Here is a 26183-nt window from a genome sequence, read left to right as displayed (position 1 = left end):
TATAGTTCTTGCTTACTTACGCACATGCATTTACACACAATCTGTTGGTGACCTGCAACCCCCACAAACTTCTAACACTGTTTATCACCTTCTGGCTCACCCTGTTCCTTTCCTTCAAGGTTAGGAACTCTCTGAAGTTTTACTCCCTTGACCATCTGCTTCTCTATCTCTCTATACTAATTGCATACACACATTTCTTTCCCTCTCCAGTGGACTTTCCGGAACTAATCAGACCAATCGATCCCTACATTGATCATTACATTGATTATTCATTAACCATGCTGTATGACTAATAATTCATCATGGTTTATTGATTCATTTACCTTTATTAGATAATTATCTTATCAACGGGGTAGGGCGTCATTGTAAATAAGAATTTGTTCTTAACTGACTTGCCTGGATAAATCAAAACTATTTTTAAAAAGTTGCACAAACCGTCAAGCGCTATGATGAAACTGGCTCATATGAGGACCGCCACAGGAAAGGAAGACCCAGAGTTACCTCTGCTGCAGAAGATAAGTTCATTAGAGTTACCAGCCTCAGAAATTGGCAATTAACTGCACATCAGATTGCACCTCACAGAGTTCAAGTAACAGACACATCTCAACATCAACTGTTCAGAGGAGACTGTGTGAATCAGGCCTTCATGGTCAAATTGTTGAAAAGAAACCACTACTAAAGGACACCAATAATAAGAAGAGACTTTCTTTGGCCAAGAAACACGAGCAATGGACATTAGACCGGTGGAAATCTGTCCTTTGGTTTGATGAGTCCAAATTTGAGATTTTTGTTTACAACCACCAAGTCTTTGTGAGACACAGAGTAGGTAAACGGATGATCTTTGCATGTGTGGTTTAACACATCATTCCATATGTGTTATTTCATAGTTCTGATATCTTCACAATTATTCTACAATGTCTACAATTTTTACTATTTTCTACAATGAAAATAGTAAAAATAAAGAAAAACCTTGAATGAATAGGTTTGTCCAAACTTTTGACTGGTGCTGCGTATATAACTACACGGGGGAAAATCTAAACTAGAGAATTACTACTTTATGAGATTAAAAATATTAAGGTGAAGCACATTGAGAAATGGTTGGAGCTTATGTCAAAACATAAAATCAAATCAAATTTTATAATAAGAGCCTACTGGTTTTCATAGAGCTTGCGATTTCCTCATCTGATAAACCTCTACCACAACTTTCTGTCTCTAAGTGGTAGTATTCATTTCCAATATTTTGGGTGACTGAGATTTGATTGAGCTGCACCACTGATACTTCCTCATACGAAATCTTGGCTACATCAGGATGAAAATCAGAAGCAAGTTATTTATCCTTGAGTGTGTACATTTTGCATGTTAAGTTGGCACTCTGAGGTCTTCTCTGAGCAGTTGACAATTCTTAATTTAAACTCTGTTGTTCAGAGCCGCATGAAATGACAGTATATATTTATTATACAGACCCTAATGAGTATTCCCTAAAATACTTTTACTGCGCACCTAGAATAGTGTTTGCTCTATAAGCCAATATATTTTCCATATACGTGATTCCCATTGTGGCCAATGGAATGGGTGGAGTAAAAGGCAGGCAACACTCCGTATTATTCAGAGCCCCATGAAATGACACCATACTGTCAAAGTCAGGAAGTTTACATACACCTTAGCCAAATACATTTAAACTCAGTTTTTCACAATTCCTGACATATAATCCTGAAACAAATTCCCTCTTAGGTCAGTTAGGATCACCATTTTATTTTAATAATGTGAAGTGTCAGAATGTCAGCGAATGATTTATTTCAACTTTTATTTCTTTCATCACGTTCCCAGTGGGTCAGAAGTTTACATACACTCAATAAGTATTTGGTAGCATTGCCTTTAAATTGTTTAATTTGGGTCAAACATTTCAGGTATCCTTCCACAAGCTTCCCACAATAAGTTGGGTGAATTTTGGCCCATTCCTCCTGACAGAGCTGGTGTAATTGAGTCAGGTTTGTAGGCCTGCTTGCTCGCACACGCTTTTTCAGTTCTGCCCACAAATCTTCTATAGGATTGAGGTCAGGGCTTTGTGATGACCTCTCCAATACCTTGACATTGTTGTCCTTAAGCCATTTTGCACAACTTTGGAAGTATGCTTGTGGTCATTGTCCATTTGGAAGACCCATTTGCGACCAAGCTTTAACTTCCTGACTGATGTCTTGAGATGTTGCTTCAATATATCCACATAATTTTCCTACCTCATGATGCCATCTATTTTGTGAAGTGCATCACTCCCTCCTGCAGCAAAGCACCCCCACAACATGATGCTGCCACCCCCGTGCTTCACAGTTGGGATGGTGTGCTTCACGGTTGGGATGGTGTGCTTCATGGTTGGGATGGTGTTCTTCGGCTTGCAAGCCTCCCCCTTTTTCCTCCAAACATAACGATGGTCATTATGGCCAAACAGTTATATTTTATCAGACAAGAGGACATTTTTTCAGGACCCTGTTGACATAAACATCTCCACTCATAAAACTTTATATGTGTCATTATCAGAGAAGAGTGACTTGTCCTCTGACATAAGCAGCAGTAATCATGTCTGGATCTTTTCTGGATTTCAGTTGCAAACCATAGTCTGGCTTTTTTATGGCGGTTTTGGAGCAGTGGCTTCTTCCTTGCTGAGCGGCCTTTCAGGTTATGTCGATATAGGACTTGTTTTACTGTGGATATAGATACTTTTGTACCTGTTTCCTCCAGCATCTTCACAAGGTCCTTTGCTGTATCTACAAAACACCAGTCTCAACGTCAACAGTGAAGAGACGACTCCGGGATGCTGGCCTTCTAGGCAAAGAAATGTCCATATCTCAGACTGGCCAATAAAAAGATTAAGATCTTTTTTTTCTTAAGGCAAAATAACACAGATACTGGACAGAGGAACTCTGCCTAGAAGGCCAGCAACCCGGAGTCGCCTCTTCACTGTTGACGTTGAGACTGGTGTTTTGCGGGTACTACTTAATGAAGCTGCCAATTGAGGACTTGTGAGGCATCTGTTTCTCAAACTAGACACTAATGTACTTGTCCTCTTGCTCAGTTGCGCATCGGGGCCTCCCACTCATCTTTCTATTCTGGATAGAGCCAGTTTGCGCTGTTCTTTGTTTCTGGCCATTTTGAGCCTGTAATCAGACCCACAAATGCTGATGCTCCAGATACTCAACTAGTCTAAAGAAGGCCAGTTTTATTGCTTCTTTAATCAACACAACAGTTTTCAGCTGTGCTAACATAATTGCAAAGTGTTTTCTAATGATCAGTTAGACTTTTAAAATGAGAAACTTGGATTAGCTAACACAACGTGCCATTGGAACACAGAAGTGGTGGTTGCTGATAATGGGCCTCTGTACACCTATATTGAAAATCAGCCGTTTCCAGCTACAGTAGTCATTTACAACATCAACAATGTCTACACTGTATTTCGGATCAATTTGATGTTATTTTAATGGACAAAAAAAAAAGGTTTTCTTTCATAAACAAAGACATTTCTAAGTGACCACAAACTTTTGAACGGTAGTGTATATTTCATATCCAGTGATTCACATTGGGGACATTTATTTGACATTGGAAGATGTTTTAAAACCCACATTGACGCTTTTCACGTGGGGGACTTTTATTTAGAATAATTTCGAAATTCCGTGACCCGGTAGTACTATTTTTTTGTGTTGCTGACAAGACACTGATAGCCGGGCGGTTATTAAATGTCTGCACAGTAGCTAATTGTTGGACAAAAACTGTTGTTACTTGTAAGACAAGTAGAGGATTGACAGATATCACCACCGGCAGTCATGTCGTACTGCAAGCAAGAGGGTGACTTTAATGGCGTACACACTCACATTTTCATTCATTTCGCTCATGCAATGTCATTGACTGGCCTAGCATGTTGGCTAACTACTAGTAGCATGTCAGCGTTGCTTATTCCGGCGTTATTGGTACAGTAATTCCATGTAGATAGCCAGTTATAGGTTCAACGAAGTCTATAACTAGGGCAATCAGATTATGTCAGTATTAATCCGATTTGTAGAGGTAGCGAGACAGGCTATTAGTAGTACGAGACGAGCACATCAGCTTCTATGCTAGCTAGCCAGATAGCTAACGAGGCTTGAGGACTTTCTTTCGGAGCTGTCAAAGAGCAGGTCATGTCGGGTGACAGTTAAGTTTGTTTTATATCAGGACCCTGTTGACTTAACACTGTGTGCAGAACTCTGTTGAAAAACAGCTGTTGAATTGTTAACTTAACAGCTATTATGGCCAACATTAATAGTCTACAGCGTGCAATGATCCAATAGATAAATGCGCTGTTGTTTTTTTTTTGGGGGGGGGGGGGGGGGGTCGGTCAGACAATATACACAATATTAACCATTAATTTTTATGGTCTCCCACATTGATTTAAAACCAGCCTGGAAATCGGGGAGGGGAAGTGCATTTAGTATCTCATGGTTACAACTCCGTGCCTGTTGTTTCCTTGGAGATGCCATCTTCTCATGCTGACCTCACCTATGTTTTTTCCTTGCCAGGTAAAGATCGCATTATCTTCGTTACCAAGGAAGACCATGAAGCGCCCAGCAACGCTGAGCTCATTGCAGATGACCCCAATGACCCCTACGAAGATCAGGGTCAGTGGGCTGTAGATTCTGTGAATTCATGTTGGGGGATGTGGAAGGATTATGAAACGCTCATCAGTAGTGTAGTCATTACAAAGATACCAAAGAGGTGTATACTGAAGAATGATGAAGGGTCGCAATTACAACCATATCAATACATTATTATATCCCTATTCCTCTAGGCCTGATCCTGCCCAGTGGGGAGATCAACTGGAACTGTCCATGCCTGGGAGGGATGGCTAGTGGGCCCTGTGGGACACAGTTCAAGGAGGCCTTCTCCTGCTTCCACTACAGCAATGAAGAAGTGAAGGGTTCAGAGTGTATCGACAACTTTCGTGCTATGCAGGAGTGTATGCAGAAGTACCCCGAGCTCTACCCCCAGGAGGACGAGAACGAGGGAGCTGATGCTGCTGCCCCTTCCCTCGTTGATTCTACTGCCTCTGTGCCCACCGAGGACTCTTCCCCAGCCTCAGTGCCCTCTAGTAACTCTACCCCGTCCCCACCGACACCTGAATCTGCCCCGTCATCTGACAATACACCATCCACAGACAGCCAGGCTGCCAGCTAAAATCACCCAGCATCCCCCAGTCTCTCTCTTAAACCACTGCTGAGCACAGGCCACTTTCATGGGAGATCAGCTGTGTGTTCACTGGTGCCTCAGACTTTATCTCTTGGTTCAATGTTCATCACCAAGGATTATGACTTTAAAGGGGGCCTAGTACTGCAAAGGAGTTATGTCTCTTCCAGGGAATATCAGTTAAGGCTGTGAGAGGACAATACAAAATACATTTCATAGGCTTTATTGTAGTGGCTGTTGAGCTGAGGTTCCTACAGTGCCAAGTTTGTAGGGGGGGGGGTGTTTTCTGCAGGGGACTTTAGTTAAGACTCGCAACCAACATTTTTCTGCTTTTCAAGCTTCAAATCAGATGTGTTGTGCCATTCTACGTTAATGCTACACTGGAGGTGTGTAACCTACTGTCAATGTTACTGCTAGTTTGTGATTACTTGACTTCATGTTTGCGCTTGCAGGATCATTGTAAGCAATTGAGCTAGTATTAAAGCTTGATTACTCTTGTTCTCAGTTGCTGGTCAAAGATCATGTGACATGTCTGTTTTTCCCACTTAAGTTTTGTCAAAAGTCCTGAACGTCGCTGGTGGCAGGAAGTTTTTCCACCAACCTGTATTTTTCAGTTAAATCTGAGTTTTAGCACAGCCTACATTGCCTCACTATTATATAATAGATTGTTCCATCAAATGACCGCCCTAAGAAAGTGGAAATCCATTGTCTATGCAATAATTTCCTCTAAGGAGAGAATGAAACACTGTGAGCCAACTGGCGTTTTGTTATGGGGTGCATAATGCAGTCTCCATGGAAGATGGAGATGTGTTTAATGCATACATTTATGCAAATCACAATGACATCAATACATGATTTATGTGAAAATCTGAAATTCAGTGTGTGTGTAAATCTCAGGATTCAGGCCTTTTGAGATACTTTTGGTCATGTAGTGTATGTGGACACCTCGTAAAACATATTTTTCCAAAATCATGGGCAAAGGTGTTCAATATGGTTGAGGTCAAGGCTCTGTACAGGCCAGTCAAGTTCTTCCACACCAATCTCGACAAACCATTTCTGCATGGAACTTGCTTTGTGGGGCGGCAGATAGCCTAGTGGTTAGAGCGGTGGACTAGTAACCGAAAGGTTTCAAGATCGAATCCCTGAGCTGACAAGGTAAAAATCTGTCGTTCTGCCCCCTAACCCACTGTTCCTAGGCCGTCATTGAAAATAAGAATTTGTTCTTAACTGACTTGCCTAGTTAAATAAAGGTAAAATAAAAAAGAATTGTGCATGGGGGCATTGTCATGCTGAAACAGGAAAGGGCTTCCCCAAACTGTTACCACAATGTTGGAAAAACAGAATCGTCCAGAATGTCATTATATGGTGTCGCGTTAAGATTTCCCTTCACTGGAACTAAGGGGCCTAGCCCGAACTGTGAAAAACAGCCTCAGACCATTATTCCTCCTCCACCAAACTTTACAGTTGGTGTTATGCATTGGGGCAGGTAGCTATCTCCTGGCATCTGCCAAACCCAGATTTGTCTGTCAGACTGCCAAACGGTGAAGTGTGTCTCATCACTACAGAGAATGCGTTTCCACTGCTCCAGAGTCCAATGGCGGTGAGCTTTACACCACTCTAGCCGACTCTTGGCATTGCACATGGTGATCTTAGGCTTGTGTGCGGCTGCTTGGCCATGGAAACCCATTTCATGAAGCTCCCGACGAACAGTTATTTTGCTGACGTTGCTTCCAGAGGCAGTTTGGAACTCGGTAGTGAGTGTTGCAATCGAGGATGGATTACTTGGCAGTCACGTTCTGTGAGCTTGTGTGGCCTACCACTTCATGGCTGAGCTGTTGTTGCTCCTAGATGTTTCCACTTCACAATAACAGCACTTACAGTTAACCGGGACAGCTCTAGCAGGGTAGAAATTTGACGAGCTGACTTGTTGGAAAGGTGGCATCCTATGACGGTGCCACAATGAAAGTCACTGAGCTCTTCAGTAACGCCATTCTAATTCCAATATTTGTCTATGGAGATTGCATGGCTGTGTGCTCAATTTTATACACCGGTCAGCAAAGGGTATGACTGAAATAGCCTAATCTGCTAATTTGAATGGGTGTACACATACTTTTGTGTATATAGTGTATGACTTTTCTAGTTAGAGGGTCCTGAAAGGCCAAGTATGTTTGGTGCTGGCTGCTTTTATCAACAACTCCTGTTCTTATGAAGAAAGGCTGGTGAGTATATACAGTATCATCTAGACAGGTGCTAGGCAATTATTGTATAAAAACTATTTAGTCAATAATGAAATTGTGCAAAGCTTCAGTATCCATCCACAGTGAAGGCGCTTCCTTCACCTGCTTTTAAAACATGTAATTTAAACCTTAATGGACTGCTACTCCCATTTAACCTCTCCTGATTAAAGTTAATACTGAACCATGTCTCATTTCCTCTTTCACACCTCTCTGATTCTATGTTTGAATACTTCAAACACAAATGAAGCTACATATTCATATTTACGACTGGCCCATGATGCTTTGAAAGTGATTCTTCCTCAGGGATCCCGAGTTCATTCTTTGGTATAACTGCACCACACACACAGCCTTGGATTAAGATATTAGCTACATTTTCGTAACACAAGTTTCTCAGGTTTATCTTTGGATGTACTTTGTAGGCCCTATTTGTTGTGGAAAAGAAGATGGCGATGGCTGGGACATGTGTAGACTTAGATTACCACCAGACATGCACCCTGCGACTGCACTACGCTGAAGAGAGGCACGGAGAAGAACAATAGAAAAGAAGATGGTGTGGCCTGACCTGGGAAACCCCCACCAAGAAGGCTGCAGACTAGAACAGTGCACTCTCTTGTGTGCCTCAATATTTAAGTAAGTAGGTGTATTTTTAGCATTTTAATTGGAACACTAAATGATTCGAATTGCATACTGATAAATATATAGTACACTAAAAGCAGAGACAGCACTGGAATGTAACATACTGTTGTAGAACCTAGTAGGCATTTTGATGTTATTTATAAAAGGCATGGCTCAAATATGACCACCCAAACATTCATTGGATTCCAGAAGGATGCTTTTTTTATGTTTGTGTGTGGTATTTCCCTCAAGTAAAATCATCTTCACAAGAATGGCTCAAAAGATTCCAGTCAGTCCTCTTTGCATCATATGGCAGGGTTGTAGTCTTTTCTGGGCAAGATTTTCCATAGCAGTCATTGGTCAAGACACACAGTCAAGCCTTTTCCACTGACTTTCAGTCCCTTTCCTGAATTTTCTATTGAACCAGTGATACAACCCTAAATGTCCATTCAAATTGCTCTGTTATGGGTTTGGAGAGGGTGTTCTGGGCAGCCCTGCCTTAGGCCCTCCGATATGTGGGTCCCCAGTTGAGGGGTCCAGGGAACCACCACACTCTGCATGGTAACCAGCAGCCGCTCTGTCTCTACCTCCTCTGGACCCGCCAGCAGGTACTCCACACCTGGAAGAAGAGGGAGAGGAGAGGGTTCAGCCTCCATCCTGTTTAGAAGAACATATATCAGAGTGAACAGAGTAGCTACAAACCTTGTGGAAAAATAAGGATGATATTTAGAACATTACTGAATATAGTCGCACAATATTCTGTTCAGTGATGTATAAGTTGGGCTACCTGGATTAAGGATGGGGCAGGTGCACCCCCGGCTAGTCCAGGAGAGGGGGTAGACACTGTGGGTGCCCTGGGAGAGAGGCACCTGTCCTGAACGCAGGACCTTGCGAACTTTGACCTGTACCTCTGCGTAGCTCCCCTTGTCATGAGCTGACAACACACTGGCTTTGATCACTGCCACAGACATACATGGAGACATACATCGCTGAAAAGGTGAGGGGTACATTTAAAAGAATGTAGGATGAGTACAGTATGTGAGAACCTTGGGAAATATTTTACCATAGGCATATTTGGTCTTGCAGAGATCTGAGACACTCCTCAACTTTCTCTCCTTACAACTGCATTTCCCTGGAAGGAGCCATAGACAGTGTCAGCAGCACATTAATATGTTTACTCAAACCCATGAAGGCAAGCATTAAGTAGTGGGTGGTGCATGACTCTAATGCTAGTGTGTAATATTATTCACCTGTGTAGTGCAGGGCAGAGACTGCCAGTTGCTTTGACCACACTGGCTCACCCTCATTGGTCAAGGCATGGTCCATGGCAAGAATCTTGCCTCCCATAGGTATATTTAAAACCTGGTTATTTGCATAGCTGATGAAGTGACAACGAGAATACAGAGGTAAGATGTTATTGTGGAGTGAAACTGGAAATAGGAAAGAAAGCCACATATGAAGTGTTAGATTTAGTAGTGAGAAATGGGCTTAGGGCTTACCTGTCCAGGCACAGCCCAGTGTGGGGGTCACAGTTTTGGGGACAAGCACAGGGTTTGCACCCCTCTCCCCCAAAGCCCCAGTATCCAGGGAGGCAGTGGTTGCAGCCTGTTCCCCCCACACCAGGTCTGCAATGGCACTGTCCACTCCTGGGGTGGCACCATCGGCCCTCCTCCCCAGAGCTGGCTGGTAATGAGCCCAGTGGGTCACACCAACAATCTGTTAACGGAAGAGTGAAACAGACACACAGACTTAGCAAGAACACACACACCCTCTCCCTTGTTTCCTCTCGCTCTATCCCCACATTGTTACAAATCCATACCACTAGAGGGAGATAATGTTTTAACATACACATGTTTTCAGTTTCAAGTAGCGTTCTTTAACTTTGACTTGTCTGTAGGTTGTCCTGACTTACGTGTGCAGACGTGGGGGGAGTTGAGGGGCATGGCTGGTTGGCGGTGGTAACCGTGGCGACAGCGCTGGCACCTGCGCCCAGCTGTATTGTGTTGGCAGTCGTCACAGACACCCCCACTGGTGCCCCCCAAGGACAGCCACACCCTCTTGGAGAAATGACAGCTCTCTGCATGGCTGTGACACTCACACTCTGGAGCACAGGGAGACAACAACGGGACAGGGGAGAGGATGGAGCGGTTAGTAAGGAGGAAAGAGATTATTTAATGACACCCAACGGTAGGGTTGCCAACACTCCCGGTTTAGCTTGGAGTCTTGACCTCCCTGCATGTTCTACAACTTTTCCAGGAGATTTTGTTAATGTTTGAATGAAACTTTAATAACTGAAATGTAAACAATGTTGAAGTATTTCTATAATCTCTCAACATGAGCTTGATTTGAGCTGGCAACCCAACAGGGCCTGGTCCCTTTTAGTAGGGCACTCACTATGGCACGGATGTGGCTCCCCACTGCTGCCATTGGCTGGCTTCCAGGACTGGTCATTGTAGAGTGGGCCACACCTTTCACAGTGTTCTCCTGCTGTGTGGTGAGTGCACACACACCTGCCAGCCACCTGCAATAAACATCAGGTCTATTGGCCGCATGTGACAAATAGAATTTGATTTGAAACATCCGCAATAAAGGACAAGCATAGCTACTTAAGGGTTTTTAAAGCATACAGATACACACAGGCTGAGCAGACCACACTCACCATGTCCTTCAGTGTGTCCTGTCCGCCTCTGTGGGGTAAGCAGTGTTCTGCATGGCCATGACAGAGACAGGTCCCCCGAGCCAGGAGAGAGTAAATGGCAAATGGAGCTGAGGCAGGGGCCTCTGAGCTGGGCTGGGGGGAAGGGAGAAGGGGAAGATTCCGGTCCGCAGGAGGTTTGAAGAGTCTGATGGAGGAAGAAGTGGTGGAAGGCGCCACAGATAATGGGCAGGTCTGAGCCTTGAGAAGTCTGAGGCGGAGGTTGGTGAGGGTCAGCTGGGAAAGGCCCTCTGGACTGTAGGGGTCAACTAATCCACCAGGACCCAGAGTCCGAAATATCACCTGTGAGAAACATAAAGGTCTACTATATACTGTATGTCTACTGTGCTTCTAGAACTCTGCTTTTGTCTTACCCCACAAAGTGCATGAGACACTCTGTCCTCTTACCTCTCCCCTGCTGCACGGCTTGGCACTGGAGTACCGGGATGTACACCGCGAGCCATGCTGACTGGTGTCATCAGGAAGACCAAACACCAGACTGCAGTTCTGTGCAAACAGCTTGAGTGTTTCCCACGTCCGGCCGAAGTCCTGCGAGCGCTCCATGGCCATGGCAGCGGGCCTGGGTGAGTGGAACAGCAGCACCACGTGGGTCAGACAGAAACGGGTCTCCAGGTCCAGGCGGACCTCCTCCGCTTGGTCAGTGCCCACGCCCGAGGCCCACCAGGTGTCTGGGTGCAGGAAGGGATCATCCACCATGTGGGCAGGAGGGTGGAGATGATCTGGACAGGTGTGGAGGGGAGTGGAGCATGGGGAGTGGTGGGACCCATTCCCACAGCAGCCTGAGAGGGTGGTGAGGGTCCTACCACTGGCCAGGTTGCCCATGGGAGGACTGCAGGCATGGTCTACACACCTGGAGGCTGAATATGGGGTAGATGAAGAGAGTTAATGCAGAATAAATATAAAAAAAGCAATCTCATAACTGCATATTGGCTATTTTCCCATGGGAGGGTGTCAATGCACTCCAGAGCGTCCTGCAGGAAAGGGAGCAATGTACGCACGTGTATCTCAGGTTGCATCTTCTAAGGTAACTCAATAATATCAGAGTAAACCGGGCGATAGGCGAGAGTTATCAAGAACGAGTTTCGATCTTTTCCAGTCATAACTGTAAAGATAAGGCAGATAACGAAACCGCAGCTGGTGGCACTGTGTGCCCAATTCATCCCACAATGGAATTTGTTATGATAAATTCCTATAATCCACTGCGTCGTTACAATAGCGCCAACAGAGACAGTAAAATTATGGCCAAAAATCGAACCATCATATCAAATGAATTGATGGCCACTCACCTGTCCCGCTGTGCATGAACGCTACAATTAAAACGCAGTTAATCGCCAGCATCTCAAATCGAAGGCGACCTTCAAGTCGTTCCATAGGTTTTTGATAATCCCACTGGATGAATTATTAGCAATCCAATGACAATAAAACTCCCCACAGTCAAATAGTCTTATTATTCTTGGCAGCAGTGCAGATGCGCCTTAGCGTCACATGCGTTTGTTTATTCCAAAGATGACCGCATTCCAATGAGAACCGCAAAATTTCGCATAGCCTACATCCCAATCTATCGCTTGAAGTCCAACAGCGGCGCAGTTTGATTCAGCCATACGTTTTGTCTGACATCTTTAATAATGACGACAGGGAAATGATTGTTTTCGCATTCAGAGCATCATCATTAACAATTAACATTAGTCAATGAAGTGTGTCCCGTACGCGGCCGTCATTGTCTCTCAACGATCGAGTCAGACGATGCCCAGTCCCGACTCCTGAGCTATTACAAAATAGCTGACGAAAATAGCCCCAGGGCACTCCATTTTTAGGGCTTGCCTTGATAGCACATTGTCACACGGTGGATACTAGCCTATAAGGTTTCCCAAACTTGCTCCTGCCCCCCGGGTGCATGTTTAGTTTTTTTGCCCTAGCACTGCACAGTTTATTCAAATCATCAAAGCTTGATGATGAGTTGGTTATTGGAATCAGCTCTAGCTGACTAAACTCAACTCCGTGAGTTATGATGAAGTTGAGGGGCGACTAGTGAGGGCGGACTGGAGCTCCGACATCGCATTAAAATAGTTTTTATCAAAAACTACAGATTTCAACACCCAAAGAATAGCCCTCATTAATGCTGTCAACTAATAGCTGGCATTTACACAGATCGATTTCATGTGTAAATGAGGGCTACTAAACTCATCGTAAATCGTGGAGATGAGTTTAGTTGGTTAGAACTTCTCTGGACTTTATACATGGTTGAATACACAGGCTACTCAACCACTTCACCACATGCCTGTCTGATTTTGTCGATGGGCCTCAGAATCCTTTCTATAGGCCTAATACAAGACAGTGATGGTGGATATTAAACACTTGGCCTCCAAAGTGTTGATATACCATAGTGCTTCTTCAAAATTCCCTGTGTTAACCACATGTAGGCCTATGTCAGGAAATGAACAGTCCATTGCTGAACTTGTTGACGCATACCCAGTAGATGGAATAAACACCATGTCTCTTTAGTATTATGGCTCAGTGTAAATGTAAGGGGCTTAGAATTGTTGAATAGTCCCACAAAATGAAATTTTATTCACATAAATTACTTTAATAAGATGCAAATATACAGACCGTAATGAGGCAGTAAGTAGGCCATAGTGGTGAAATTATTACAGTATGGCAAATGAAACACTGGGGTGATAGATGTGCAGAAGATGAGTGTGCAAGTAGCGGTACTGGGGTGCAAAAGAGAAAAATAAATAACAATATGGTGATGAGGTAGTTGGATGGGCTACTTACAGTTTGGCGATGTACAGGTGCAGTAATCTGTGAGCTGCTCTGACAGCTGGTGCTTAAAGCTAGTGAGGGAGATGTGAGTTTCCAGCTTCAGTGATTTTTGCAGTTCGTTCCAGTCATTTGCAGCAGAGAACTGGAAGGAAAGGCGGCCGAAGGAGGAATTGGCTTTGGGGGTGACCAGTGAAATATACCTGCTGGAGCGCGTGCTGCGGGTGGGGGCTGCTATGGTGACCGGTGAGCTGAGATAAGGCGGGGCTTTACCTAGCAACGACTTATAGATGACCTGGAGCCAGTGGGTTTGGCGACGGATATGAAGCAAGGGCCAGCCAATGAGAGCATACAGGTCGCAGTGGTGGGTAGTATATGGGGCTTTAGCTCTGTGATAGACTGCATCAAATTTTCTGAGTAGAGTGTTGGAGGCTATTTTATAAATGACATCGCCGAAGTCAAGGATCGGTAGGATAGTCAGTTTTACGAGGGTATGTTTGTTGCAAAATAGGAAGCCGATTGTTGATTTAATTTTGGATTGGAGATGCTTAATGTGAGTCTGGAAGGAGAGTTTACAGTCTAACCAGACACCTAGGTATTTGTAGTTGTCCACATATTCTAAGTCAGAACCGTCCAGAGTAGTGATGCTAGACGGGCGGGCGGGTGCGGAGAGCGATCGGTTGAAGAGCATGCATTTAGTTTTACTTACATGTAAGAGCAGTTGGAGGCCACGGAAGGAGAGTTGTATGGCATTGAAGCTCGCCTGGAGGTTAGTTAACACAGTGTCCAAAGAAGGGCCAGAAGTATACAGAATGGTGTCATCTGCATAGAGGTGGATCAGAGAATCACCAGCAGCAAGAGCGACATCATTGATGTATACAGAGAAAAGAGTCGGCCCGAGGATTGAACCCTGTGGAACCCCCATAGAGACAGCCAGAGGTCCGGACAACAGGCCCTCCGATTTGACACACTGAATTCTGTCAGAGAATTAGTTGGTGAACCAGGCGAGGCAGTCATTTGAGAAACCAAGGCTGTTGAGTCTGCCGATAAGAATGTGGTGATTGACAGAGTCAAAAGCCTTGGCCAGGTCGATGAATACAGCTGCACAGTATTGTCTCTTATCGATGGCGGTTATGATATCGTTTAGGACCTTGAGCGTGGCCGAGGTGCACACATGACCAGCTCTGAAACCAGATTGCATAGCGAAGAAGGTACGGTGGAATTTGAAATGGTCGGTGATCTGTTTGTTAACTTGGCTTTCGAAGACCTTAGAAAGGCAGGGTAGGATAGATATAGGTCTGTAGCAGTTTGGTTCTAGAGTGTCTCCCCCTTTGAAGAGGGGGATGACCGCGGCAGCTTTCCAATCTTTGGGGATTTCAGACGATATGAAAGAGAGGTTGAACAAGCTAGTAATAGGGGTTGCAACAATTTCGGCTGATAATTTTAGGAAGAGAGGGTCCAGATTGTCTAGCCCTGCTGATTTGTAGGGGTCCAGATTTTGCAGCTCTTTCAGAACATCAGCTATCTGGATTTGGGTGAAGGAGAAATGGGGAGGCTTGGGCAAGTTGCAGTGAGGGGTGCACGGCGGTTGACCGGGGTAGGGGTAGCCAGGTAGAAAGTATGGCCAGCCGTAGAAAAATGCTTATTGAAATTCTCAATTATCCCGGATTTATCGGTGATGACAGTGTTTCCTAGCCTCAGTGCAGTGGGCAGCTGGGAGGAGGTGCTCTTATTCTCCATGGACTTTACAGTGTCCCAGAACTTTTTGGAGTTAGTGCTACAGGATGCACATTTCTGTTTGAAAAAGCTAGCCTTTTCTATCCTAACTGCCTGTGTATATTGGTTCCTAACTTCCCTGAAAAGTTGCATATCGCGGGGGCTATTCGATGCTAATGCAGTACGCCACAGGATGTTTTTGTGCTGGTCAAGGGCAGTCAGGCCTGGAGTGAACCAAGGGCTATATCTGTTACTGGTTCTACATTTTTTTGAATAGGGCAGGCTTACTTAAGATGGTGAGGAAAGCACTTTCAAAGAATAACCAGGCATCCTCTACTGACGGAATGAGGTCAATATCCTTCCAGGATACCCGGGCCAGGTTGATTAGAAAGACCTGCTCGCTGAAGTGTTTTAGGGAGCGTTTGACAGTGATGAGGGGTAATCGCTTGACCGCAGACCCATTACGGACGCAGGCAATGAGGCAGTGATTGCTGAGATCCTGGTTGAAGACAGCAGAGGTGTATTTGGAGGGCAGGTTGGTTAGGATGATATCTATGAGGGTGCCCGTGTTTACGGATTTGGGGTTGTACCTGGTGGGTTCATTGATAATTTGTGTGAGATTGAGAGCATCAAGCTTAGATTGTAGGATGGCCGGGGTGTTAAGCATGTCCCAGTTTAGATCACCTAACAGTACGAGCTCTGAAGATGGATGGGGGCAATCAATTCGCATATGGTTTCCAGGGCACAGCTGGGGGCAGAAGGTGGCTTATAGCAAGCAGCAACGGTAAGAGACTTGTTTCTGGAGAGGTGGATTTTTAAAAGTAGAAGCTCAAATTGTTTGGGCACAGACCTGGATAGTAAGACAGAACTCTGCAGGCTATCCCTGCAGTAGATTGCAACTCCGCCCGTTTTGGCAGTTCTATCTTGTCGGAAAATGTTATTGTTAGGGATGGAAATTTCAGGGTTTTTGGTGGTCTTCCTAAGCCAGGATTCAGACATGGCTAGGACATCCGGGTTAGCAGAGTGTGCTAGGGCAGTGAATAAAACAAACTTAGGGAGGAGGCATCTAATGTTAACATGCATGAAACCAAGGCTTTTACGGTTACAGAAGTCAACAAATGAGAGCGCCTGGGGAATGGGAGTGGAGCTAGGCACTGCAGGGCCTGGATTAACCTCCACATCACCAGAGGAACAGAGGAGGAGTAGGATAAGGGTACGGCTAAAGGCTATAAGAACTGGTCGTCTAGTACGTTCAGAAAAGAGAGTAAAAGGAGCAGATTTCTGGGCATGGTAGAATAGATTCAAGGCATAATGTACAGACATGGGTATGGTAGGATGTGAATACAATGGGGGTAAACCTGTGCATAGAGTGACGATGAAAGAGATATTGTCTCTAGAAATATAATTTAAACCAGGTGATGTCACCGCATGTGTGGTAGGTGGAACTAAAGTGTTAACTAAGGTGTATTTAGCAGGGCTAGAGGCTCTACAGTGAAATAAGGCAATAATTACTAACCAAAACAGCAATAGACACGGCATATTTACGTTTGGGAGAGGCATGTGTAGCCGAGTGGTCATAGGAGTCAGGTGAGTGGCTTCAGGCAGCTAGCGGGCCGGGGCTAGCAAGTTAGCAGAAGGGCCTTTGAGGGACTTCGTGATGGAAGAAAATCTGTTGTGGCCCCCTCGTGCTGTTACGTCAGCAGACGGATCAGCAGAGCTCCGTGTGGTAAACCAGGCCAATTGGCAAAATAGGTATTGTGGCCAAAGAATTTGTCCGATGGGACTCTTAAGCTAACAGTCCGATGTGCTCTAGACAGCTAGCTGGCCGCAACTAGCAGGCTAGCGGGTGGGCATTCAAGGGGACGTCGCGACGGAGGAGCCAGTTGAAAAAAAACCCTCGGGCGGAATTACGTCGGTAGTCCAGTCGTGATGGGTTGGTGGGGGTCCAGGCCAATTGGCAAAATAGGTATTGTTGCCCAAGGAGTGGCTGATGGGCCTCTTCGGCTAGCCGGGAGATGGCCCTAGCAGATGGGCCTAGCAATGGCTAACTGACTACTAGCTAGTAGCTTTTGATGGGGGTTCCGGTTCTTAAGTATAAAAAATAGCAGCATGGCATAATGACAATTATATTAAACAGAATGGCTGTACATAAAGACCTCTATGATTTTTTTATATCATTGAGGGTAGTGGAAGGAAATCAGACATAATTGGAGAGAAATCAACTAATACAATGACATGCAAGCCTTTGAGGCTGCTGTGGACAAGTGTGATTCCTCACAAAAAAATACAAACATGTTGGGGTTTTTCAGTTTCAAGAAATGTAATGTATATAAGGGTCCTTTGGAGGAAGGATTGTTGACAGAGGGCAACCATTTTTTAAATAAATGTTCACATTCACTCTGTTGGTAGTGCTTACACATTGGATCATAACTCTAAAACGAGCAGAGATCCCACTCTGGAACTTTGATATGCCCGTAGACTGTATTATGTTCAGAAATTTGCCAAATCTAAAATGTTAAGTTTATATTTTTAAATATTCATAAATGAATGTAAGAAAATTGTTATTAAAATCAAAATACTACTCATATTACAGAGAAAACGGTAAAGCTTCATATGACACCAATTTTTGCTTTGTAGCCCCTACAGATGAAACAACATGGAGTCTTAAAGGAGGCCTGGGTAAGGTCTAAATGTCACAAATATTCTAACTTCAATTAATTATCAATTAGGCTTTAAGATATAAATGTAAAATATATGTCAACAATCCTTCCTCCAAAGGATCCTTCTATGTATTACATTTTGTGAAAATCTATTTTCGTGAGGAATCCTCGCAAAGTGGATGTGCAGTGCATGGGTTCGTTATGACTTTGGGTTTTCAAAGACAGCAAATTTTCCCCAAATTCTTCATTCCAAATAGGCCTTTAACTATTTTTATTTTACTTAATGTAATATATGTTGTTCTTGTCTATAACTGTTCTGTAGTTTGTCATGTAGCTGTATGTTTTATGTGGATCCCAGGAAGAGTAATTGCTGCGTCACCATTTCTTTATCAATCAATCAATCACATTCATTCATAAGGCCCTCTTTACATCTGCAGATATCACAAAGTACTATACAGAAACCCAGCCTAAAACACTAAACAGCAAGCAATGCAGTAGTAGAAGCATGGTGGCTAGGAAAAACTCCCTAGAAAGGCAGGAATCTAGGATGAAACGTAGAGAGGAACCAGGCTCTGAGGGCTGGCCAGTCCTCTTCTGGTTGAGCCGAGTGGAGATTATAAGAGTACATGGCCATTAAGACCAGATTGTTCTTCAAGATGTTCAAATGTTCATAGATGACCAGCAGGGTCAAATAATCATCACAGTGGTTGTAGAGGGTGCAACAACTCAGTACCTCAGGAGTAAATGTCAGAGGTCGAGAGAGAGAGGTCGAGAGAGAGAGTTTCTAATCTCAGTGCTTTGATGGGGTCTAAAACCAGACTGAAGCATTTCATATACATTATTTGTCTTCAGGAAGGCAGGGACTTTTTCAATGTATTTTTTTTGAGAAATGGGAGATTTTTTACATTTTCCGGGTGAATGTTTGGCTTTTTCAAGAGAGGCTTTATTACTGCCATTTCTAGTGAGTTTGGTACACATCTGGGGACAGGGAGCCATTTATTATGTTCAACATTGGAGGGCCAAGCACAGGAAGTAGCTCTTTCAGTAGTTTAGTTGGAATAGGGTCCAGTATGCAGCTCGAGGGTGTCTCCATTGGTCCTGGCAGTTCTGTGCAGACTCAGGACAACTGAGCTTTTGAGAAATACGTAGGTTCAAAGAGGAGCCCGTAATTTGCTTTCTAATGATCATGATCTTTTCATTGAAGAAGTTCATGAATTCATCACTGCTGAAGTGAAAGTCATCCTCTCTTGTTGAATGCTGCTTTTTAGTTAGCTTTAGCTGTTCTCCATTTGTGTTCTCTTCCTCCACCCAACTCTTTCAATCTCACACTTCATCCTCATCCTCCTCTCCACTCTAACACCCACTCTAGGGTCTGGCAGACCTCCAGGCAGTAAAAATCTGATTTCTCTCATCTTCAAACATCTCATTGTTTCTCCTTTGGTCCCTCTCCAAAGCTGCAGTATTTGTCATATATACTCTTTGAGAGATTGTATTCATCCTGATTGAGGGATTAGCTGTTAACATTAGTGACATACAGATGTAGGATCTGGATGATTGTGTCATTGTAAAATAATGATTTAGAGACTGTCAGTTTTTAGACAGCCTATTAGAGAGGCTTATGTTGTAAAAAAAAAAAAAAGAGATTCAGATTGTCTCACAGAGCGTGAGAAAGAGAGAGAGAGTGTGTGTGTGTGTGTGTGTGTGTATACGTACAGTGCCTTCATAAAGTATTTACACTCCTCAACTGTTTCCAGATTTTGTTGTGTTAAAGCCTGAATTTCAAATGGATTACATTTAGATTGTTTTGTCACTTGCCTACACACAATACCCCATAATGTCAAAGTTTTCATTTGTATTTTTATTAGAATTTATTTTCAATTTTGTGATATCCAATTGGTAGTTACAGCCTTGTCCCCCCGCTGCAGCTCCTGTACAGACTCTGGAGAGGCGAAGGTAGAGAGCCATGCGTACTCCGAAACACGACCCTGCCAAGCCTCACTGCTTCTTGTCACACTGCTTGCTTAACCCGAAAGCCAGCCGCACCAATGTGTCAGTGGAACTGGCGACCGTGTCAGTGTGCATGCGCCCCGACAGCCACAGGAGTTGCTAGAGTGTGATGGGACAAGGACATTTCGGCCGGTCAAACTCTCCCCTAACCCGGACGATGCTGGTCCAATTGTGCGCCGCCTCATTGGTCTCCAGCTCACGGCCGGCTACGACACAACCGCAGATTGAACCCAGATCTGTAGTGACGGCTCTAGCACTGCGCTGCAGTGCCTTAGACCGCTGCGCCACTCGGGAGGCCCTTTAATGTTTTTTAAGTCAATAAGTATTCAATCACTTTGTTATGGAAAGCCTAAATAAGCTCAGGAGTAAAAATGTGCTCTCTGTGTGCAATAACAGTATTTAACATGATTTTTGAATGGCTACCTCATCTCTGTGCCACACATATACAATTATCTGTAAGGTCCCTTAAACGAGCAATGGATTTCAAACACAGATTCAGGCAGGTTTTCCAATGCCTCGCAAAGAAGGGCATCTATTGGTAGATGGGTAAAAAATGTAAAAAGCAGACACTGAATATCCCTTTGAGCATGGTGAAGTTATTAACTACAATTTGGATGGTGTATCAATACACCTAGTCACTACAAAGATACGTGTCCTTATTAACTCAGTTGCCGGAGAGGAAGGAAACCGCTCAGGGATTTCACCATGAGGCCAATTGTGACTTTAAAACAGTTACAGAGTTTAATGGATTGATAGGAGAAAACTGAGGATGGATCAACAACATTGTAGTTACTCCACAATACTAACCGAAATGACAGAGTGAAAATAAGTAAGCCTGTACGTAATACAAATATTCCAAAACATGCATCCTGTTTGCTATAAGGCACTAAAGTAAAACTGCAAAAAAAATTGGCAAAGAAATGAACTTTATGTCCTGAGTACAAAGCATTATGCTTAGGTCAAATCCAATACAACACATCACTGAGTACCACTCTTCATATTTTCAAGCATGGTGGTGGCTGCATCATGTTATGGGTATGCTTGTCATCGGCAAGGACTAAGGAGTTTTTTTCAAATGCCTCCATGCTTGTGAGAAGGAGTAGAGCTAAGCACAGGCAAAATCCTAGAGGAAAACCTGGTTCATTTTGCTTTCCAACAGACACTGGGAGACAAATTCACCTTTTAGCAGGACAATAACCTAAAACAAAAGGCCAAATATACACTGGAGTTGCTTACCAAGATGACATTGAATGTTCCTGAGTGGCATAGTTACAGTTTTGACTTAAATCGGCTTGAAAATCTAATGCAAGACTTGAAAATGGCTGTCTAGCAATGATCAACAACCAACTCGGCAGAGCTTGAAGAATTTAAAAAATAATAATATGCAAATATTGTACAATCCAGGTGTGCAAAGCTGTTAGAGAAAGACTCACAGCTGTAATAGCTGCCAAAGGTCATTCTAAGGTATTGACTCAGGGGTGTAAATAGTTATGTAAATGAGATATTTCTCTATTTTCAATACATTTGCAAACATTTCTTAAAATGTGTTTTCACTTTGTCATTATGGGGTATTGTGTGTGTATATGGGTGAGAGGATTTTTTTTTATTTAATCCATTTTGAATTCAGGCTGTAACAAAACAAAATCTTGATTAAGTCAAGGGAATACTTTCTGAAGGGACGTGTGTGTGTGTGTGCTATCTGTAATCAGTTTTTGTGTGCAAAATTGGATGATATGGACAGAACTCACATTCAGATCAAGAAATTGAATGAGAATGGAGAGTGGACGGAATATGCAAATTAATCAGACTTGGGTCTTTTTTTGTGTGTTACTGCAATGTAAACAAACCTCGCTATGACACCAGACATATTTTGGGATGTGTTTTGGCAAATGTGGATTGTTTATTAATTAGTTCAGAATTCTGCTAGTTTTGTTGTAAATCTAATAATGGTTTGGATCCATATAGGTGAGAGAGCTATAAACCATGTTGAAAGCTGCACTATAAGAGCCATCTATAGAGCCTCTTTACACTACATTCACAGACACAAACTTGGTCTAGGAGACATTCTTGTGTAGTGTAAAGAGATGGAGATAGATTCAAATTTCTCTTTGAGATGTCTCCCACTCTACTTCCGGAGGTAGTGTTGGAGACATCTACACCACATACCCCCTCTCTGAGTGGTACAGTGTAAAGACAAAGGCTCTCCCACAACACTTGTCCCTGCAAGAATGACCTCAATTACCTTAATACCATTAGACCACATTTTTGCTCTGTTAGAAAAAGTTACATTTAAAGGCTTTTAAAATATCCACACGTTTGTGAATCATTGTATTAATCAAGTACGCAACATTATGTACAATATTGTTTAGATGAGAAGCTCCTACATAGCTTGAATTTATATCCTTATTTTGTTTGCCTATATATTATGGTATTTACAGTATGCTAATAGCTGCACTCACACATGAAGCAGGAATATGGTTTTGGCCACACCACATTCAAGGCTATTGTAAGAAGAAAGTTACAAATCGGGTGTTGAAGATTGAGCTCTTACTAGACATATTTTACTAATGTAAGTCCTGCTCATTTACAGATGCAGGATCTTAATTTGAGCCAGTTTGCTACAGCAGGAAAATAATCCTGCACCAACAGGAAATGTGGATTATAATTAAGGCCATTTTTTGTAAGGTGTTGATACATTTTTTTGTAAGGGAAAATCAAGTCTGAAATTTCGAAGTAGGGCCTATGGGTTGAGGGCAACCTGGGTGGGTGGTCACATAATAATGTCTCCTGGCCTAACGGAGACAGTTGAAGACCATGGTTGTTGTGGACTGTGCTTGGGTGAACACTGATGTCAGAGTTCAATCATCTTGCTGAAATGTTTCGGTTCTGTGTGGCTATGGGGAACCAACAAAACATAGTGGATATCTGGTGCAAAGGCTCTTAGACTAAGTTTCTTACATGGGAACTGCTCGAGGTGTCACCAAGAGTCAAGGTCGGTCGGAAAGGTTCATGTGCATTCATTATCATCATGCTTTGATACTTAAAACACTGCACCATAGTGAAACCCTACTGTACACCCTAAACCCGTGGACATCAAGCCAGGCAGTGAGGTAGTTCACCAAGGTGGGCTATACAGTATAGCAACAACAAGAGATGGGGTTTCTCTGCATACCTGACACTAAAATAGTATCAGTCTCTTAAAGTTTGGGTTAGAAGTCATTTCCAAAGGTCTAGTTCTGGTACAATAAAATAAGGATTCTCATTCTTATGTTCTGTTTTATGGTGGTCCATTGTCCTTAGTAGGGTCTCCTCTTGTGAGTGTTTACTCTGTTACTCTTTCAATGAAATACTCTTCCATGGTGACGCTCATGACCAGACAGAGAATAAATATCTCATAATTCCTGCTGTCCTGGCTGGGCTGCATCACATATCTGAATTCAGTGTTTGCTCAGTATCTCTAATGTGTGTACCTGTGTATTTCCACATTTATGTTGTCTCGCGCGTATGTGTGTGTGTTTGTATCTTTATGTGTGTATACTATGCATATCTCTGTGTCTTTACGTGTGGGTGTAATGGGTTGAAATTGAGGTTCTTTGATCTGAGAGAATGAATGACACAGATTAAGCTGTCAGGCCAGCCAGTGATAGAGGCCAGATGAGGCAGGATGACAAACCAGGGCCCCTGTGGAACACTTGGGCACATGCCAAAGTAATAATGTCTCTGTGTGTGCGTGTGTGTGTGCACATGCTACCAGGGAATCTATGTTCGTAAACACTTGCATGTGTCGAGACTTCAGATGCCTTTAATTTGATCCTTTATTAATTCTTAGCAAGAAAGAATGACTGGAAATTTTAAGAAGCGAGGTTTTGATTGAAGAGGTTTTGGGTTTATTGGTAGTGACTTATTTGACTAATGGAGCTGAAGCACTGCTGATTTTCCCACCCACTCACGTTAACAAACATACTTGCCTACGACACAGACGCATTGACTCTCACACACATAACCATGCTTACACACGCATTATATTCTGAACATTGTTTCTTGTTATTATTATCCTGCCCACACATGCTAACAGACACATATGCCTGCAGTGCACAAACTGACTCATGCATACATTTGTACACACACATATGTCATATTAGATCCACTCTTTCTTATCCTGCCCTCTCAGAGCAACTTATTTCCCCATGAAAAAGTATTGGTTTACATGACGTTTTGTTCCAATAACGCTACAGGATACCCAGGATATGAACGATTGTGCACTGTATGGTCCATTAATGATTGTCATTTAAAGGGTAGTGGACAACAGTAGAACAAGGTCTCCCAGCATCATGAGTACTGGTTTAGAGGTAAGGGAGGACTGAGAACTGAAACTGCAATAAATCTAGCAGGCCTTTCTGTAATGTCCACAGTCAGGACACACACACACACACACACACACACAGTGCTCTCAGTCACTTTGGATTAGTGAGGGCTTTCCCCTCTGCTGAATGCTTTTACGACCATTGGTTTTTGATTTTTGAGCTTTAATGTGACTTTGGTTGCTGGGGAACTGTTCCCCCCTAAAAGTCACAGTGAGAAATGGGGCAAATGCAGATGCAGCTGTTTTGGGTCTAGGAGGTACAGGGTTTGGGAGATTCTGTCTCTCACTTTGTCTCACCACGTCCTTGCCTTAAGCCCGCCACACATTAAATGTTCTCATTACGAGCATGCCAAGCGTCCACCTGTGACTTGCCTTAATCCAAAGCGGCCACTTCAATGCCCCCAGGAAGCACTGAGGTCAAAGTTACCCCCCAACCAACCTGCCGGTCTTCAGTACCAACATCCCATAGGAACAGCCCCTCCACTCATAAAACACACAGCCACAAAACACTGCAGTGTTAATGAGACATGTGCTGCCCTAACGGTGTATCTATTTCATCCATTAAATAGCACATATGACATTCATGTAGTGCATTGTTGTTGTCGTTATGAGTGCGCACCTCATAAAGAGGAGAAATACTTTGAAAATGACGTGTTGCAATCAGGGCTGGGGTCAAATTGAGGGTAGTACAATCAGGAAGTGATTTTAATAAAAACATGTTAAACTTTGGAAATAAATAGCTTCTACTCTTCAGTTTATTGCGAAGTAATTAAAAAAATCTTTTTTCAAACATTGAATTGTTTTTTAAGTTTACTTCCTGAATTGACTGCCTTCAATTCAAATTGACCCCAGCCCTGGTTGCAATAGTTAGTTTACTCGGTACTGGTACTCCTTGTATATAGCCTGTATATAGCCTCGTTATTGTATTGTGTTACTATTTTATTTGTATCTATTTGTAAAGCTTTTAACTGCATTGTTGCGAAAGGGCTCGTAAGTAAGCATTTCACGCTAAAGTCTACACTCGTATTCGGCACGTGACAAATAACATTTTATTTGATTTGATTTAATTGGTCACCTAATCCCATCAGTCCCTTCAATGATAAGGGATCTCTATGATTAGTAGTAAAGCACACCTCAGCTTCAGTCTGTAAGTGTGGAAGGGTTTCATGTGCAAATGATGCATAGAAACTATCCACAGTGTTCCCTTGATTGGAAATACAAACAGCATGCATTGTTTGTCTGAATTTAAAACAACATCATATTATGTTCTAAGATTACAAGAGGAACACATGCCCACTGGCATAGCACACATCCCCACAGCCCCTGCAAGGTGGGATTTGGGGGCCCCCAACCCCCCAACAATTTTTTTTTTTAAGTATGGGTGGGGTCCCCTGGGGTCTGGCCCCCCAGATAGCATATGAACACGTCATAAGCCATGCTAAAAAAAAATGGAATTACAGGAAATTAGCTTACATTATCTTTGTTTTGAGTCGCAGCCTCATAATAATACAAATGTATTCAGCTTCTATAGCACTTCTCATTACAGAAAGAACCAACCCCCCCTAAAAAACATTGAGTGACTGTGTCTGCCCCTGATTCGTTGGGCTGACCGCACCACCCTCTGGAGTGCCTTGGTGGTTGCGGACGGTGCAATTGCCGTACCAGGCGGTGATACAGCCCGACAGGATGCTCTCAATGGTGCATCTGTAGAACTTTGTGAGGGTCTTAGCTGTTGCGCCTTCTTCACCACACTGTCTGTGTGAAGGGACCATTTCAAGTTGTTAGTGATATGCACTGGAACTTGAAGCTTTGAACCGCTCCACTGTGGCCCGGTCGATGTTAATGCTGTCTCCTGTAGTACACGGTCAGCTCCTTCGTTTTGTTGAGATGTTATTTTCCTGGCA

The 26183-nt window shown here is 43.4% G+C and overlaps 2 protein-coding genes across 2 annotated transcripts; one reads left to right on the top strand and one right to left on the bottom strand.

The window, feature by feature from the left end:
- The first annotated feature begins 3669 nt into the window (after nt 1-3669).
- Nucleotides 3670-5709, top strand: chchd4a (coiled-coil-helix-coiled-coil-helix domain containing 4a). Its single transcript, XM_014133364.2, has 3 exons — nt 3670-3834; nt 4542-4640; nt 4811-5709. The coding sequence occupies exons 1-3, from the start codon at nt 3813-3815 to the stop codon at nt 5194-5196; spliced, it is 507 nt and encodes a 168-aa protein (XP_013988839.1). The 5' UTR covers nt 3670-3812; the 3' UTR covers nt 5197-5709.
- A 2374-nt stretch (nt 5710-8083) lies between these two features.
- On the bottom strand, nt 8084-13742 carry LOC106565811 (netrin-4). Its single transcript, XM_014133366.3, has 10 exons — nt 12060-13742; nt 11161-11630; nt 10717-11055; nt 10452-10578; nt 9970-10158; nt 9557-9773; nt 9308-9435; nt 9121-9189; nt 8845-9015; nt 8084-8676 (listed from the first exon to the last, which is right to left on the bottom strand). Exons 1-10 carry the CDS (start codon nt 12142-12144, stop codon nt 8507-8509), a joined length of 1965 nt encoding a protein of 654 aa, XP_013988841.2. The 5' UTR covers nt 12145-13742; the 3' UTR covers nt 8084-8506.
- Nucleotides 13743-26183: the final 12441 nt, after the last annotated feature.

The sequence above is a fragment of the Salmo salar genome, chromosome 12 (genome assembly GCF_965601325.2).
Source record: "Salmo salar chromosome 12, fSalSal1, whole genome shotgun sequence".
Lineage (NCBI taxonomy): Eukaryota > Metazoa > Chordata > Actinopteri > Salmoniformes > Salmonidae > Salmo > Salmo salar.
The sequence above is the reverse complement of the archived record's forward strand: the minus strand, read 5'-3'. Positions and strand labels throughout refer to the sequence as shown.